Source organism: Tamandua tetradactyla, chromosome 1, assembly GCF_023851605.1.
Source record: "Tamandua tetradactyla isolate mTamTet1 chromosome 1, mTamTet1.pri, whole genome shotgun sequence".
In the NCBI taxonomy this organism is placed as follows: Eukaryota; Metazoa; Chordata; class Mammalia; order Pilosa; family Myrmecophagidae; genus Tamandua; species Tamandua tetradactyla.
Window position 1 is genome coordinate 33469526 of NC_135327.1, and position 19149 is coordinate 33488674.

The following is a 19149-nucleotide window of genomic DNA, read 5'->3' on the forward strand; positions in this document are numbered from 1 at the left end:
CCCCCACCTCCAGCCAGACTGAGGGTCCTCACAATTGCCTTTCTTTTCTATCTTGTCTTTGCATAAGGTATTCCGTCTGTCTGGAACCCTCTGCCTTATTTCTTTGCCTGCCCAAGGCCTACTCACTCTAGAGTTGGCGCTACGAATCTACCTCTTCCAGGAAGCATTACCTGACCACCTGTGAACCTTTGTCACTGCATTACATCTGCCTGTTTAACAATTTATCCTCCTGAGTGCTCTGTGACTTCCTTAAAGGTTCACTTTTGCATTCCTGGAGGTTAGTATAGGACCTCACACCCAGTTGGAACCCAATTAAAGCTTGTTCAACAAATGAATGGCTCTGGCACAGGCCCAAGTAGGAAATGTCACAGTCAGGGAGACTGGGTAGCAGGAAATGAGGAAACATTTATGGAAACTGAAACTGCAACTAGTCTATGCCATTTCTTCAATGCCTGAAAGTGATCAGAAATTTCTTTTTCTTCAGCAGTAGGTAGACAAATGACCAGCCCAGCCCACCCAGCCTGCCAAACCTTGCTGCATGTCTGGAAGCATGGAATTCCTATTCATGGAGAACATTCCTTTACAGTTCAGGAAATTCTAAACCTGCAGGAGCCAGTAGGTAAATTGGAAGCTGTTTGTTTTCTCTATAAAGGCCCCAATCTACTTTGTTGCCCAAAACAGTACCTTTCTCTGAGCCAGTATTTCATGTCAGATCCTAATGCATGAAGGAGAGGGACTGGGGCATGGAAGCAGGAAGGAAAAACATAGGTTTCCTATGGTGGTTATTTCCATTTTTAACTAAGACTATGCCTTAGTCACTTTTTAACCCATTTCTTTTTTCTTTTTAATTAAAAAATAATATATACCAAAAAATAATTTGTATGATGAAATGTAAACTAATATCACCACTTTGGGAAATAGTTTGGCATTTTCCAGGGAAGTCGAACATGAGCATGTGCTATAACCCAACTATTCCACTGTCACCCCACTGTTCTTAAAACTTTCTGTGCATAAAAATCAGCTGCAGGATCTTGTTAAAATGCAAATTCTGATTCCAACCCTTCTCAAAATTTAACATGCATATAGATCACCTGGAGACCTTGTTAAAAGCAATTCTGATTCCAGTCCTGCACAAATGCTATTGTGCAGAAGAATCACCTGGGCATTTTGTTAAAATGCAGGTTCTGAGCCTGGAAAAACTCTTACCCATGTGAATCAGGAAACCTCTGCAAAAATATCCATAGCCACGTTCCTCATAATTACCAAAGGAAACCACCCATTGGCTGTTGAAGATGTAGACAAACTGGTGTAGACACAACACAAGGGGAAGCAAGGAGTACAGATGAATGAATGATGTTGAATTGCAGAGACATAAAGAAGGAAATCACAGGAAAAAATACCATAAAGTGCAAAAAGAGACAATAATAAGCAGCATACTATTTAGGTAATAAAATTATTTTTAAGTACTAATAACACAAAATTAGAGAGAAGTGGCAGGGGATGGAGGGCGTGGCGGAAGGAGGGAGCGGTTAGTGGATAGGGGCGAGTGAGGGGCTTCTTGGGTACTAAGTTGTTGGCAGTTACATTTATTCCTTTAAATCAAACAATTATGTTTTATATATTTTTGAATGTAGGACACATTTCATGATTAAAAGTTTAAAAATGTAAAAGATTGCAAAAAGGTATATAGAAAGAAATGTCACCCAGCCAACTTGCTCCAGATACTCCTGTCCATGTCCTTAGTGGCAACTCATCTCTCCAGTCTTCTGATCTCCTTTGCACTCAAAAGTTTATGTGTGCAACACAGTACAAGGGTGTGTGATCTATGTTAAATTCTATAGAGAAATGCTGCTATATTTGTGTGAATGTATCTACATGCACACACACACACACCACAACATAACTTTGTATACTTCTCTATCCTTTGGCTATTTCACTTAATATGTCTTGAAAAATATTCCATCTCAGTGCACACAGAACTACATTATTATTTTCTCTGGTTGCACAGAATGTATTGCATTGTATATAAGTACTATGACTCAGTTATTTTCATTTTATTACATTTTCACAATAAAATAGTACATGAATACATTCCCTTTGACAAAAAGAAAAGGAAATACTTCTAAGAAGGGTAATGTTCTCTTGCACGCACACACACACTTAAATCTAGATTCTACAATCTTCCCTCTCTTGAACTACTCTCCCACCCCCACCTCGACCCCTACCCTTGCTTAACACATAGCCAGTGAGTATCCTTCCAGTACTTTTTCTCTGGATCTACAGGCATACATATTTTATCATTGAGAAGGTATTTGGATTTGATATATGTTTAATTCTGTGCTTACCTGTGGAACTTTTTTCCTTTAATGCAAAACATCTTGGAACTCTAACCATACTTGAATATACAGATCTGCCTGATTATTTTTAATCTGCTGTCTGGTGTTCCATAGTTCAACTAAACCTCAGCTTAATCTAGCCATCCCTGCTATTATTGGACATTTTGGTTGTTCGTTTATTTTTCAGTTTGCCTTCTTTTTTTTTTTTTTTGCTATGTCAGTAATAGTGCAACAGTGTCCTTGTACATGCCACCTTGTGCATGTGTGTAAATTTTCTCTGAAAGAGACCTGATGGCTCATTTGACGGTGCATTTTAAAATTTTTTGCCAAATTGCCCTCCAAAGTAGCTATAAACATTTACACTCCTACTGGCAATGTGTTAGAAAACCAATTTCTCCACACTCTTGCTAATAGTAGACATTCTTAATTTGTATTGATCTGAAGGTGAGGAGAAAAAGAGGGAATTCATTGTTGTTTTAATACTTAATCCCTTATAACTGGTGAGGCTGTACATCTCTTTTATGTTTGCTGCCCATTCGTGTATCCTTTTCTTTGAATTGCCTGTTTAGATACTTTGACCATCTTTTTTTATTAGATTTTAGTGTTTTTTTGTATTGACATAAGAATTCTTTATATAAACTGGATTTTATATGTCTTGACTTGGTTTCAAATGGTTTTGTTGTACAGCTTTAGTCCTGACATAATCAAAATTATTTAATCTTTTTCCATATGCCGTTTGTATTATCCTTTCCTCTACAAAGATTCAGAAATTACTTTTTTTGTATAACTTCCTGACTCCTTATAGTTTTGTTTGTAAATTTGCATTTTGTTGTCATCATTGTTTAGGTCTTTAAATCAGTTGGTGTTTATTTTTTTTAATCATGTGAGGTAGGGATCTAAATTTTTTAATAGGTATTGACTATAATTATTTATCCAGTCTTCTAAAAAAAGGGCTGTGAGGTTGTATGCAATCTTATATTACACCAATGCTATAAGAACCATCCACACGTATTTCTCCTTTGACAAATGAATATATCTGCATATTAAATTCCAAAAATTAAAATTACTGGGGCAGAGAGTAGGTGCATTTACAATTTTGTTAGATACTGCCACGTTTCTCTCCAAAGAAGTTGCACCGATTTACTTCTTCTGCAATATCTGACAGTACCTGTTTCTCCATATCCTTTCTATTATGAGTTGGATTTTGTTTTGTTTTTAATATTTTCTATTTGGACAGGTGAAAAACAGTATTTCAATTTGTTTTGATTTGCATTTTTCTAATTATAAGTAAACTTGAAAATTTTTTCCAAATTTTTATAAGCCACATTTTTCTTTTCTGAATCTCTAATTTCCTAATCACTGAATCTCCAAGTTTTTGCTTTAAACACACCCACATTGTTCTCCTTTAGAATTATGAGCTATTATCCTCATGCCATGGCTGGCCAAGTTATTTCTAGCCAGACTCTACCCCCCATTACCACCCAGTAGTGATACCATCACTGGATCATTTTGCCCCATTTTATTTTGATCCCAGCACCTATTGCTATGTGAAATGGTTTACTTCTCAGATACCCCTGCTGGACCTTGTCTATCTTGTACGTCACTATATCCCCAATACCTAGACCAGAGCCAGACAAGATGTTATGGGCTCAAAAAATTGTTATCAAGTAAACAAATAAATGAATTCCTAGCAAAGGTAATGATAAATAAGATTTCCTTCTGTTTAGCTTTCCCTTTTGGGAATCATTTGTACCTGGATTAAGATTTGTGTATTCATGTATTCACAGTGGAGAATGGAAGTACTAGTGATAAAAGTCAAATGAGGTGGTTTGGGAGAGGATGTCCCAAGTAAGGTGCCTGCACCCTTTGGGTTCAGGAAAATGTTATAATTTATTTTTATAATTTGTTTCCCCTAAAAAATTAAGTTCTATTCATTTAATATAATGGAGTGAAACTGATACAAAGTCTCAGAATTCTGCAATTCAGAAGTAGTGTTGCCATGTGCTTGTTTGCTTCCATTTTATTTCCAGGTGAAACAGAATATCTGTGCCTAGTTAGGTGGAATGGCCAATTACATGAGTTGAGTGATTATTATAAAGAAACCATGTTCCTTACCCTGTTATTATAAATAGCTAACAGAGAGCCTGTCTATGTGCTAGACATTATTCTGTACACTTTACATATATAAATTCATATTCCATCCTCACAACCAGCCTAGCTGCACTAGCATTCCCATTTTATCAGTGAGAAAACTAGGAAACAGAGCAGCTTTCTGGAGGTCAAACAGCTCATGACAGAACCAGGATCCTAACTAAAGCTGGCTCAAGTCTGTGCTTTAGTTATTATATTATCTGCATCTTAATTGAAATCTTTATAAAGTAAAGAGATGCAGAGTGACCAGAAGAATCTTTGCATAATTCTTTTTTTTTTTTTTTTTTTTTGCATGGGCAGGCACCAGGAATCGAACCTGGGTCTCCGGTTCTTTGCATAATTGTGAGGTGCACTCTTTATCTCCTGGCAAAGCACTTAAAAGTCAAATTTACTGATCATCACCATTTTTCTTTTACAACACAGCAAAGGTTGCAAGTTTAAACAGACTTTCTATGAAGACTAGGGACTACCTACAATTTTTTTTTATTTTACATGGGCAGGCTCAGGGAATCGAACCCAGGTCTCTGACATAGCAAGTGAGAATTCTGCCACTGAGTCACCGGTGCACCATCCTCTTTTTTGTTTTTTAATCAGGATAAATGTATAAGGAATGATTGATAAAAAATGAAAACTGGTTTCCAAGAGAAACATCCTATAGAGAAAGCATTTTGAAATTCATGTTTGACCATAAATCCCTTGTTATATGATTTTTGTTGCCGAAACAATCAAAAGTTGTTGTCTATAAAAACTCATAGCTGCAAGTTTCAGCTTTTCACCCGAATTTTCTAAACTGTTTAAATATCTCCCAAATAAAGAGTTTTAGTAGATTTGAAATCTATTTGCTCAAGTTATAGTGATACAACCTTTTCAGTTTAATTTGCAAAAGCCCCCAGATGATTATCAAGGAAAATGGAAATTTATTAACTGGATTTCAACAAAAAAAAAGTGGTCATTTTTTATAATTTGTGAGTGGGATTGAAAATGGAGATTCATGGCTTAGTAAGCATAGCCAATGATAACCTTCTTTCATTTAAATCCATATGTCCTTGCAAGATTTTTTCTGTCAGTTAAAACCCTTGAAATCAAGCCATTAAAACCAAGCATGATATTTAACTAAATTTAGGACCAGAACTTTGAATGGCTATATCATAAAATATTAAAATGAGACCAATTTAATTAGTTACTGCAATTAAGATATTTGTGGAAACATTAATAATTTTCACTTTATTTTTTTGGTAGAAATAAGACTTGTAGAAGGGTTACAAATCAAGATCATAGAGAGATACTATTTTATATCTATTTGACTGGCAAAAATTAAGATGTTTGATAATACAAGGCAGCTCCTCAGCATCTCATACTTTGTGTGTGCATGGGGGGACTGTAAGCATGCTAGTGTTATATCTTCAACATTCACACAGAGTCCGCCCCAGTGTACATACACCTAGTGAGACTCGGACACTTTACAGAAAGATCAGAGCAGCACTGTTCACAACAGCAAAGGCCTGGAAACAACCCAAGTGTCCATCAACAGGAGAGCAGAAGAAAAACTGTATTTTCACGCAGTAGAATATTACACACAAGTCAAAATGGATAAATTACAGTGACACAGCAATTTGGATGATCTTAGCAATACAATATTAGGTGACAAAAGCAATTCCTGGAAGATTGCATATCCTTTATGCAAAGTTTTTTAAAAATTAAAATTGTATACTCTTTTAGGAATGCATTGAAAGGCCATAAAAATTGCTAAAAAGGAAAGCAAAGGGATGAAGTATCAGACTTCAGCTGATGGTTATCAGTTGGGAGGGGAAAAAGGACACATGAGACGTGAGATGTCGATTACGAGTGCAATCCCAGTTTTGGGTTATAGGTGCCTGTGGTGCTTATTATATAATCATAATATAATAAATAATATAATCATAATCATAAGCCAAGCTGCAACCAACCAACCAAACGTAGGCCATTAATGGATCAGTGATGTGCTGTGTACCAAGGCCTGATTAATGTAGCTGTGTGGCCTGTGGGAAAGAAGTAACATATACATGCAAATGCAAATACACAAACATTTCTCAAGCACCTGGGTGACCCCACATTAGCTTCCTTAAAGACAACAACTGAACCCAGTTTATCCAGTATCCTTCTAAGATATTCTCAAAAGGAGAGACAAAACAAACACAATTTTCCAAATGTCTCTCAATGTATATATACATATATGTTTATATATATTCATACAAATCCAAAAAAAATTCAAAGTTTGTAAAAAAAAAAAAAACCTCCAGTGACCTCACCTGGTGTTACACATCTATAAAATCAACTCACGTCTTGCAAATCAAAGGGAAGTTTGAGGAAAATAGCTCAGCTTTAGAGAAATGTAAAATCAGGTAAAAATGCTCTTTAAGGAGTTCTTGCCTGTAGCAACCTTACAGAAGGTGAAATACGGATCGCTGCCAACCCCCGCGGGGCCGCAGCAGGCGGTATTTCTGGTACCAGCCACATGATGAAAGGCGTCCGCGGAGTTGGTTGAATATACAGGTTCCCAGGCCCCGCCCCTGGTCTGCAGATTCAGAGCCAAAACTGGATCGTTTCAAGGGCCCCACGTGATTCTCAGGTTCGGACAAGCCTGGGGCACAGCCCTGCCTTAAGTAACTCCCGATATGAAGAAAATAAACATCCGGGGGATGGAGGTGGCTTTCTTTCTGCCCCTTGTTGGATGTCGTACATCTGGTGCAAGGGGGGGGGGGGGCCCTTGGGTCTCATCAAGGTCCTCACCAGCCTGAGCACGAACTCTAATTAGCTTGTCTCCCCCAGGACCACGCCTCAGTCACCTGCTGGGCAGGGCCCCAGCGCCCCCGTGGGCCCCAGAGACTCCTCCTGTGTGGTCCTAGGCCCAGTGCGACGGAGTCCCGGGGGCGTGGCGGCCGTCGGGGGCTGTATAAAAGTACAGATTTCTGGCCCTTCCCTGAATCCAAAACTTTCGGACTCTATTTTTTAACCGGCTTTTCCAGGAAGTGCTTCACCCTGAAGTTGGAGACATGCTGGCTCCACTCACATTTCAAATTCGAACATGCTGCCAAGGTTGGGAACCGCGAGGGGAGGTCGTGCTTCTCAACTTTGGCTGCACATCAGAATCACCTGGGGGAGCTTTTAAAATAAAATCCTCTGCCTAGGTCCCAGTCCAGACCAATTAAAGCAGATCTAAAAAGCGTGGCCTGTGCTGCAGCAGCAAGGGCTTCACCTGGGAGCTTGTTATAAATACAGAAGCTCAGGCCCCCGTCCAGACCACTGAGTCAGAATCTGCATTTTAACGAGATCCCCAGTGATTCGTGTGCACATTAAAGTTGGAGGAGCGCTGTGCTTCTGAAATTTTAATGGGCAAAAGAATCACCTGGGGATCTCGTTAAAATGCAGACACGGCTTCTCAAACTTTCATGTGCATGCGAATCACTAGAGATCTTGTTAAAATGCAGATTCTGAATCAGCCGGTCTAGGGTGGAGCCCGAGAGTCTGCATTTCTAACGAGCTCCCAGGTGGTGCCGAGGCTGCCCGGGCGCGGACCACGCTTCCCCAGGACCCCCGTGGCCCTGGCTCCAGGCCAATCAGCCAGCGGGACTCTGGTTAAATCGCCCCGCACGACCGATAAGCAGAATTGCCGGGACATGCGTGTTCCCGCCGAGTTGCGGGGGGGGGGGGGGGGGGGGTTGCGTGTAATTTTCGAACTCCGGGAATTCGTTGTGTGAAGTAGGCCACTTGCAGGGAGTCTCCAGGAGCCCCGAGTCTCAGACCATGTCACGGCGGAAGCAGGCCAGGCCCCAGCACCTGGGCTCGGCGGAGCGGCGGCCTGAGCGCCGGGAGCTCGCAGAGGCTAGCGGGGAGGTGGCTGCGCCACGGCGGGCGGGGGAGTCGGGTGAGTAGCGCTGCGGGCGCCGGGCGGGGGTGGGGGGTACCTTTCCTGGACCTTCCCGGGACCCGCCCGGCTTGAGGTCTGGGCAAGGGGCGCGGAAGCGCGGACGAGGGCTCCAGGATTCCGACTTGCCCCCACCCCCACTTGGCCAGTTACGCCCCTTTGCTAGTTACCCCCTCCCGCGTGGCTTTCTCCAACCAACCACCCCCACCCCACCCTCCCCAAGCGCCGATAAACGACAGTTCACTCCCAGACACCCCGGAGTGGGGCTTAGGGGTGCCCAGTCCGGCGGGTGCTCGATTTCTTGAGCGCCCGGCTGGAACCGTGCGCCTGGAAGGTGGATTTTTCTGGGCCCCGCGCCCCGGACGTCCTTGTTGGGGGGGGGGGGGGGAGAGTAAATAGCTGAAAAATGTCTGAGTTTTCCCCGTGTGCCCGGCCCGATGCTGGGCAGTGGGGACTGTCGGTGAGCAAGGACAAAATTCCGACCCTAAGCTCTAGGAGGAACAAGATTAAAAAAAAAAAAAAACACAGGAGTTTAAATCGGTGAAACATCAAGTTAGGGGTGAGCGCTAGGGAAAACATAATAAAGCAGGGCGTGAGATTTGGGGGCGGGGAGAAAGGGCCCTCCAAGTAAACGACTTGAAGAGTGTGAGGGGGAGAGCGGTGGAGACCGCGGGGGAAGAGCTGTCCGGGCGGAAGGGACAGCCAAGCTGGAGGAGGTCGCGGGGGACAGATCTTGGAACGTCCCGCGGGCCCTTCGGAGAACTCTGCCCTCTGCTCTGCAGGAGGTGGGAGCCCTGCGAGGTTTTGAGGGTCGGATTTAGCAGGCTTGGCCGGCTGCACTTAGAGAAGAGGCCGAAGGGGGTCGGGACCCTCCGCTACCCTAAGCCCCGGGGCGGTATTCTCACCTTGGGTGGGTGGATCCTCGGCTTGAGAGGAGGCTGCGGGTGCCGAGCGCTACTAACTCAGAGATGCTGAATTGCTCTGTTTACCCTCGTGCATCCCCCTCCCGCCATCGGAATTCCCAGGCAGGGGAGGGGGGAGGGTGTCGGGGAATCTGCATTTCTAAGACGCTTCCCCTTCTGATTATCTTACTAAGGCAGTGCAGGTTCCTACTTTCCCTTCTCTCTGCCGGCTTAACCCCATTTCCCCGGTGGTTACCTGATGCCTTTTCTTTCGCTCTTAGCTAAGGAGGGGGTCGAGATGGAGGGAGGGATTTTAACTGGACTTTCTCCTACCGCGCACCCGACCCCGCGTTTTCCTGGCGCTGAAAAGGGAGAAAGAGAGATGGCGAGTACCTTCTCAGCTGGGGCTCGGACCTGCAGGGACACACCAACTGCCTGTTACCACAACCTCCTAAGTAGGTGGTGGAGGGGAGTTTGTATTAAAAGTAATAATAAAGCTTAGTTGGGTAGAATTACCGTAATCAGAATTATTACAGGGGTGCCCCGCCCTCATCGTTGGTGGTGGGGAGCGTTAGGGCAGACCCCCCCCCCCCCAATTGTGCCCAAGTCTTAAGATAGGAGTAGGTAAGTTGAAAATGGAGGGCTCTCCTGGGATGGGGGCGAATTGAGGAAGAATTGGGAATGCTGAATCTTTTGGGGAAAACGATAATAAAAGATAATTCCTGAATAACCCCGAGCTGGAGTTGAAATTCAGTGCCCTGCTGGTGAGGGTTTGGGGCCACTTTTCATTCCTGCAAACCTCGCAGTGCAGACCCTCCTGGAGCCGCGCCTGGTGTTTAGGGCGCAGGAAGAAGGGGTACTTTGTGTGTCCTGTAGTGCTTGAGGCGCCGCCCCCTGTGGGAGCAGGGCGTAATCAATGCCTGCTCAGTAGCGAGCAGCAACTGGAGATGCCTTCCAAGAGCTTTACATTCTTCTAGAATGTCTAGTAAGGTGGAACACCATCCCCCTCCCCGCAGAAGAAAAGGCAGTCTTCCGACTGATGTATTTTGTCCCTCCGTTTTGGATCTGTGACACTAACTGTCTCTTAACTTTAAGTCTCCTAATCTGCAAGTAGCTTTGCAGCTCAAGTAGGTTTTGGAGGAAAATGTAATGGAAAAGGTCAACTAGTAGACTTCCTATGGTCCTGGGCCGAGGGTCAAAAAAACAAACTTAGAAGAAATGTCAGTTTCACAAATGGTCAAAGCGCCACTGTGCTGGATCTGAGATGTGAGCTTCTGATCCTTCTTGGTTTCCTGGATTTGTAAAAGGTGAAGAAAGTCCCCTTGGGGGCCTCTCACACTTCAGGTGTCTATCTGGGAGAAGCATTGGACAGCACACATTTTTCTGATGGCTTTAAACCACCCCCAGTCTCCCATTTGTCTGTGTTCAAGTTTGCATTGCAAAGTACATCCACCCCCCCTTAAGAATCCAGTAGCTTACATATGTTCACATCCGTGAATAAAACTGATACTTGTAGAGTGCTGACTTTAGGTTCGAGGCTCTTTTACGTATATTAAAGAATTCAATCTTCATCCATGCCTATTAGTTAGGGACCATAGCCCTCATTGTACAAATTAAGGAGCTGAGGAACAGAGCAGTTGAGCAGCTTTACCCTGGGTCATACAGCCAATAAGTAATAGGATTGGAATTTGACACTAACCAGCTGGTTCCCAGTCAGTTCCCTAAACCACTGTACTTTACATCCTCTCATTCAGTTTTCAGCCTTAACTTATATCCTGTAGGACTAAATGCCCTCAATAGTTTAACAGTTTTCCTTTTTAGTAGATGAAATGCCAAGTGTCTGTGAGGTTTTGTTCCTGTTTTCCCCTGAAAGGTGTAGTAATGGGCTTTGGATCTAAGTGTGGGTTCTAGTCCAGCTGTAGAACTTCTGGTCCTGCAATCTTGAGCATCTCCTCTAAGCTAATTTCCATTCTCCTAGAGCTGAGCTTTTCAAAGTGTGGTCCTCAGACTAGCAGTATCACCTGGGAATCTCTTAGAAATGACAATCAGAAATCCTAAGGGTGGGCCCAGCAGCTTGTTTTCGGTACCCCTGCAGGTGATTGTAATGCACACTCAAGTTGCATGAGACCATTGGCTTTGAGTTCCTCTCAAATTTAATGTGCATCCAAGTCACCTGGGCATCTTGTTAAAGTGCAGGTTGATTCTGTAAGTCTGATTAGGGGCTGAGATCCTGCATTCTAACATGCTTTCAGGTACTGCAGATCTTGCTAGTCTGGTAACAATTCTTCAAATAGCAGGGGCTTAGAGAAGTAGAACAGAATTACCAGAGGGTACTTTAAAAGGCAGATTCCTGGAATCAGGCCCCATGCCAGTCTTCAGTGAGTCTAAAGTGAACCTGGTAACTATATTTAACCTGTTATTCCGGTTATTTTGATAGAGGAGGTCTCAGAATGACACAGGAAACAGTGTTGATGAGACTAGCACAGGGTGGCTCAATGTCAGCACTGGGACATTTGGGGTCAGATCCCTCTTTATAGTGGGGGCCTGTCTATGCAGTGTCAGTATCCCTGGCCTCCACCCATTAGATGCCAGTAGCAATCCTCATTCCTCCCCCCTACCCCCAGTTGTGACAACCAAAATTGTCTCCAGACAGTATCAAATGTCCTTCCCTAGTTGAGAGGCACCAGCCTAGGTCCCTTGCTCAGAACATTGTGAAATGGTATCACACCCTGCCTGTGAGCTCTGTAGATTTTTTTCTAAGTGAAGCCACGTAATAGGGAGTATACACTGTTCAACACAGGCTGGGCACTGCGCTAAGTTATATATTTTTAACCCATTTAACTCTAATTCCAGGGCAGATAAGTTATCCTATTTTACAGATAAGTAAACTGAGGTTCAGAAAGGTAAGTAACTTGCTAGTGGCCACATAACTAGTAGGTACCTGAGCAACCCTATGTCTCTAATTCTACAGCTGAAACTCCACCCCTCCCACTCCTACAACCGACCCCTGCAGTGTACTCTACAAATTCTCAGGGGCCCTTTACAGATTTCTCAACTGTAGTTGGAATCCATCTTCTATTATAACTTGGGACCAAATAAAAAGTCCCAGGCTTTACCCTATAATTTCTAAACTAGACAATATATTGTTGTTTTTTAAATCAAGCCATGTGAAATTATTGCTACTTTTGGCCTTCAGAAAGCGATCCTCTCATATGATTCAACCTCATTAAAAGTAGAGAAAATGATCTACCTTTCACTCGGCTTCAACAATTTACTACTTGTGGCCACTGTTGATTCTTCTGTACCTCAATTGTTAGGTTGGGGAACCACCAACCTCTTAGGAAAACCGGCAACTGCTCTAAGGTAGAAGAACCACAACATAAGGAGAAGATTCAAAGAGTTTATTTACCTCTGCGGAGGCAAGGGTCCAACCCTCATCCAGAAGTCCTAACTCCTAAGCTAACCTATCCTTGCCTTATGTAGCCTTGTGTAGCTTGGGGCCAGGTGTTTTATAGAAAGCTAACATCATTTGCATGTATAATTATCTGTTGACTACTAATTAATAAGCATGTCCCTAGGGTTATATAATCCTGTGTGACTGCATACTATTTCATACATTGCATGTTCAAAAATGGCAGAAAGTCTCTACCTCTGGGTATGTCTTTTGCTATGCTAAAAAGGCATAGGTTGCCATAAGGACATTTTTGGGGCTACTGCCCCTGTGCTTGCAATCAGTTGACCAGAGAAGCAGGATGTAGTTAACCACAAGTGCAGGATGTCGGTCTAAGTATAGGTTCTAAATTTGTATAATTTATGTACATCTCATTAGTTTTGAATGCTGGGCTCTTCGTTCCCTTTGTTCCATAATTCTGGCCTGCTACCAGCTTCCACTATGTAACTGTAACGGTTTCTTTGTAACCCTAGCAACTCTACCACCATCCTACACAACCACTCCAACACAATTACCCCTTGCCCCAGATTATTTTGAAGCAAACTAGATATACCATACAACTCAAATACTTTAATGTGCCTTTGAAATATAAGGATGCTTTAAAAAGCTACAACTTTGTTTTTATACCAAAGGGAAAAAAAAACAAATTCTTAATACCAAACTTTCAGTTAGTGTTCATGTTTCTGATCATCTCACATGATCTTTACAGTGTTTAAACTGGGTTCCAAATAAGGTCCTGACATTGAAGATTGTCCTTTTAGGTCTTTTGGTCTCTGACTTTCCCTCCTCCATCTTTTTCCTCATCCATCTTTCTCCTTTCAATTTATTTGTTGAAACAACTGCATTTTGTCCTCTCAAAGCCGTGATACTTGAAGTATAATCTCTGACCTCTTACTGACCTGTGGCAAAAGAAGTTCAGAAATCAGGAGTAACCACTTAAAAGAAGCAGCTTGATGTAACCACAGAATCTAGCTTTCCTTTGGATCTAATATGAATGTTTGGGCTCTTGTTTTATTTCACTTTTTTTGCAATTCATTTTTGCATTTTACAAACATATTGGCCTGTAGTCTTTAGTAGATTGGAAAGTTTAAAAAAGGAAGGGGGGTGGCCTTCACATCATTTGAGAAGCACTGCCATAAAATTTTGAAATCTGGACTTTTGCCAGTTGTATCCCCGAGTTGCTCACATGTTCCTGTCTCCTGTGTTTCCTGTGAATTGATAGGGGAAGAGGATTTTTTATAAGACTACACTGTTAGATTGTACATGACTTTCATTTTTAAGAGTTTTTGTGAGATGGTAGAGGAAGGTACAGTAAGCCCACACCTGCTACATGATGAGACATGGTGGTTATGTTTGAGAAGACAAGTCATTCTTCATGTCTTCACTGCAGCTCTGGAGCTGAATGATGATGTTCCGAAATCAGCTTGCCTCTCCACAGAAAGCAGCGATGCCCAAAAGACCCCTGTCATCTCTCTTCCCCCAGAGTCAAGGGAACAAACGGCCACCCTTGGAGAAAGGACATTCAACTGTTGCTATCCAGGTAAAGAATAAGATGTTGCATGCCAAGCCCCTTCTCTGCGCCCAACACATTATGCAAACTCTGCCTGAATTCACCCCTTGGATCCTTACATATGAACATCTCCGCTGGCACACAAGGCCTTCCCCGTGGGTTCTGAGGGTTCCCTGGCACCCCGATCTCAGAGTGAGACTTAACCCACTTCAAAGTCACTGGTGCTTCCTTCCAGAGGTTATACATTAAGAAGAGGTAAGCTGGATTTTCCCTCTTCTCTTCTAGGTTGTCACTTCAAAACTGTTCATGGCATGAAAGATTTGGACCGTCACCTGAGGATCCACACAGGTAGGTATCCATCTGTTTGTTCAGCACTTCAGTAAAGAAACACCATGAACTAGTGTTTAGTGGTGGCAGAGATGGAGATCGTCTCTGCCTCATGAAGTGGAGCTTACAGCAACCAAAATCACAAACCAAGATGAAAATGTAACCATGGCAGGGGCTATGGGAAAAGTGTTTGGAGAACCTAGAGGAAAGGGATTTCTTCCAGGCTGGTCAGGAAGGACTTTCTCAAAGAAAGAACCTTTGGCTTGAAGTATGAGAGATTGGTAATTAACCAGAGAAGGAAGAGCCTTCTAGGCAGAAGGAATGGCAGGCACGAAGGTTTGGGGGAGGGAGGGAAACAGGCATGTGAGATGAAGTGGGGGAGATTGGCAGAGGGAGCCCCACCCGCAGGCCTTGTGGCCGTAGTAATCTTAGATGAGAACAGAAGGATTAGATGCCTCGTGTTGGGCAACTCTGTGCAATCTGCTGAGAAAACAGGAAAATAAGACATGTTGAAGCAAAGGAATGTAGGAGGGGTCTGCAAACTATGGCCTGCGAGCCAGATCTGGCCCATTTTCACGCCCATTTGTTTACGTGTTGTCTCTGTCTACTTTCGTGCCACAACAGCAGAGTGGAATAGTTGCAACAGAGACTGTACAGTGCACAAAACCAAAAATATTTACTATCTGGCCCTCTACAAAATATTTTGCCCAATCCCTCATCTATACTATAGACTGTATACTAGGCTCTATGAATTAGGAGACTGGTTTGCTGCCCTTGCAGAAAGCAAAATAAGTAGCTTAAACAAGATAATCAAGTTTAAATTTCTCAAGTGGCATTTCAGAAGCAAGTAATCAAGCAGTCCACAGCTGGTAAAATAGCTCCACCATCCTTAACATAGGGCTTTTATCTCAAGGTCCAAAGCAGCTGCTGTAGCTCTCCCAATCTCTTAGTGGAAAATAAAAGAGGGATTTGGGAGTTCACCACTGTTCCACCCCCCGGGACATGGTCCAGAAGTAGCATCCCTTGTGACTAATGGAACAATGAGAGCCAAGTTATGATAACATAAAGCCAACGTTTATTTCTGTCTGGTGACAGTCCAGGTGTAAGTGGCACAGGCTATTGTGGTAGCTGTTCCATGGCTTCAGGGACCCAGCTCTTGATTTGTTTCTCTGCCACCCCAAGGGTGCAGTGACATGGCCCAGGCTGTCTTACTGCCATTGTGGATGCATTACGGCCGACAGGCATGTCTCCTTTAAAAGCACAACCTAGAAGACACACAAGTGGCTTGGGCTCATGCCCATTAACCAGCACTTGGTCACTGGGTCACTCCTAGCTATGACGGTGGTTGTGAAATGAAGTCTTAATTCTGGGTGACCGTGTGCCCGGTTCCAAATAGGAGATTCTAACACCATGGGAAAAAGGGAGGACTGAGAGAAAACAAATAGGATCTCTGACACAGCTGTAAGCAGAAGGCAGGGATGGTAATTTTTAGCCTGCTTCTGTGATCATTTAAGACTTGTCTTAGACCATTGCTGAATGGGTAGGGTGGTGGTTCTCAAACTTTTTGGTCTTGGGACCCTTTTACACTTAACAATTGAGTTTTTGTTTATATACATTCTTGTCTATCTATGGTTGCTGTGTTAGAAATTAAAACTAAAAATTTCAAAATATTCATTTAAAAGTACCAGTAGGCCTTTATAGATTGGCATGAATAATAGTTTTATGAAAATGTAGCTATTTTCCAAAACAAGATTTTCGTGAGAATCTGGCATTGTTTATACTCACAAATGTCTTTAATGTCTGCCTTATAGTCATCTGAATTCTCATATCTGTTTCTATATGTACTCTTTTGTGGTATTCTTTTGTTCGAAGCTTATGAAGAATAGAAGCCTCTCATACATAACTTGAAATGGAGGATGTTTTGATAGTCTTTCCAGATAATTGTTGATATTTTTCTTTACTGCTATACCAAAATGCAACAAATGTTAGTTTCTTAATAGTTAATTGGCGGACGGGCTGGCCATGGTGAGTTCTCGCCTGCCATGCCGGAGCCCCAGGTTTGATTCCCTGCCCGTGCTAAAAGAAAAAGAGTTGATTGGAAAGTAAAATATGAAACTATCCAATGAACTTTTTGTACTGTTAAATTAAAATCCGTTTTGGCGCTTACCTATGCTTGATTTTTGTAAGGCGATATACTAAATGCTGGCTCACCAATTATGTAATTCTCCCGAATGTTTACCCACTTCATTATATTATTGAGGAAAAAAACTCCCGTTTAATGTCATCAGTCTCATCAGAAATCTCAGTATTGGGAAGCTGCAAGCTTGGAGTAGAGGAAATTTTTTTTTTTTAATTTCTTAAGCTTGAACTTGAATGTTTTCATTGGCAAACATGCTGTCAGTAACCTTACTTGATATGATAGATTCACTTCATTCATTTTTAAGAAAACAGCTGCCAAACACCAAGTCTGAAAAACCATACTTTGTCAAACATTCTTTCAAGTCAAAATGTGTTTCACAGAAAGGGTGGCTAGTTCAGCTTGCAATGCAAACCCATCACACAAGCGCTTTTCCTTGAGTCAACCACATGTCAGGTCATAGCAGAGGTACTTTATGCTAACTTCCCATTTCATCACACAAAATATTAAAATGACTTATCCGAGGTTAGAGAGCTAATAAAATTAATAGTTTCTACTGCCTCACTGGGGATATTCCTGTGTGAACAGACTCTTGACCGGGAGCCACGTGGCAGGGAAGAAGGCAATGTCTGCTGGTACAGGTGCCATGTGGCCTGGACTCACGTGATGGTGCCCTTACTCTTATAACACCAGCGCAGAGACCAACAGTGAGACGGTGTTGTACTGTTACCCTGGGAGCAATTTTGACCAGAGACTCACTGATAAGAGTCCAGGGTGGGACGAGGAGAGAGGTGCAGCAACTGCAGACTGCACTTTGAGAACCGTGGATGTGGCGCCTGCAGGAGAAAGTACCTGCGTGCCTGGAATGTTCCTGTCTGGGAAAAGCAAACTAGGAGGGAGGCTGTGATCACATTGGTAGGGGCTTGGCAAACAGACCAAGAACTTAGGTCTGGTATTTGTTTTTACCTTAAATGACACTTCTTCCCAGAGGAAAAATGATAAATAATTTAAAATACACGATAGACAGCAGATGAGTAAAACATATGGAATAAAAATAAATAATAGGGGGAAGAAATGTTAAAATAAATTTAGATTGAAATGCTAGTGATCAATGAAAGGGAAGGGTAAGGGGTATGATATGTATGAATTTTTTTCTATTGTCTTATTTCTTTTTCTGAATTGATGCAAATGTTCTAAGAAATCATGATGACTGCAACTATGTGATGATATTGTGAATTACTGATTATATATGTAGAATGAAATGATCATAAGAATGTTTGTGTTAGTTTGTTATATTTTTTTTAAAAATTAATAAAGTAAAAAAAAAAACAATAAAAGTAAAAAAATAATAATACACAATAGAAAAAGGCCAGGGTAGATGGTAGAAGGGAAGAGGGCAGGATAAATGTTTTATTCTATTTTTCTCGATGTAAAATCTTAAACAAAATGTAGGAGAAAATCATATTAACAGTAATTAGTTCTGAATAGCGAGTTGAAGAATACCTTTTTTTTTAAAAAAAAGGCAACTTGTTATGCATTGATATTTAGGGACGAAACAGCTTAAAATGTGTTTCTCCTAATTTCTCTACATTGAATATATATTGCTCTCAATCTCAGATTTTAAAAATCATTCCAGCAAAAGAGTAATTTGTATTGTTGGAAAGTTTACAAGGGCAGGATGAGTTCCTTGCCTACCTGAACTTCCACACCACTATCCCACCCGCTTTCTGGATAGTAAAACTCCTCTGAAGGAAGGAAGGCACAGAAGTAGTTCAAAAGTCTTGGAGAACAAGAATGAGAAGGGCTTGCTGTATCAAGTTAAAGTTCCATAAAACTGTAATTCAAGCAGTGATATTAAAATAACAATAAACAAATGGAACAGAATAGAGTATAGAAAGAGACTCATGTACATGTATAAACTCAGTACCTGATAAAGCAAGCATTCTGAAGAGAATGGGTGGACAGTCGAGCTCTGATATGTGAAGCTATAACAATTGGCATCTTATTAGAAAAAAGGTTATCGTCCCTCACTTTACCATTCACAAATTCTAGATACAGTTCATTATTAAAATCTATAAAGTTTATAACTTTAGTAGGAAATAATGGAGGATGAGTATATAGTGTAGGCAGATGGGCAAATAAACCATAGGTAAAGACACACAGGAGAAGATAGATTAAATGGGAGTAGATCAAAGTTAAAACTTAAGGGTAGGGCGAGCCACGGTGGTTCAGTGGCAGAGTTCTCGCCTGCCGTGCTGGAGACCCGGGTTTGATTCCTTGTGCCTGCCCATGCAAAAAAAAAAAAAACTTAAGGGTAAGAAGCCACTGTGCAGGGGATGGGAGGGATAGATTAATGACCCACACTAAGAGACCTGCAATACAAGACAGAATTAATATTCAAAATGCACAAAGAACTGCTACAAATCAAAGG

General features: G+C 42.1%; 1 protein-coding gene across 2 annotated transcripts in view; it reads left to right on the top strand.

Moving 5' to 3' along the window:
- Window positions 1-19149, top strand: part of ZFP64 (ZFP64 zinc finger protein) — a 79558-nt gene that overhangs the window by 49461 nt on the left and 10948 nt on the right. The window contains exons 1-3 of one of the 2 annotated variants that reach the window (XM_077113917.1): window positions 8271-8391; window positions 14135-14284; window positions 14540-14602. In XM_077113917.1, the coding sequence (XP_076970032.1) occupies window positions 8271-8391; window positions 14135-14284; window positions 14540-14602 (334 nt within the window). Of the gene's footprint in view, window positions 1-8270; window positions 8392-14134; window positions 14285-14539; window positions 14603-19149 lie in introns of those variants that run through there. The other variant, XM_077113910.1, reaches the window with a different exon arrangement.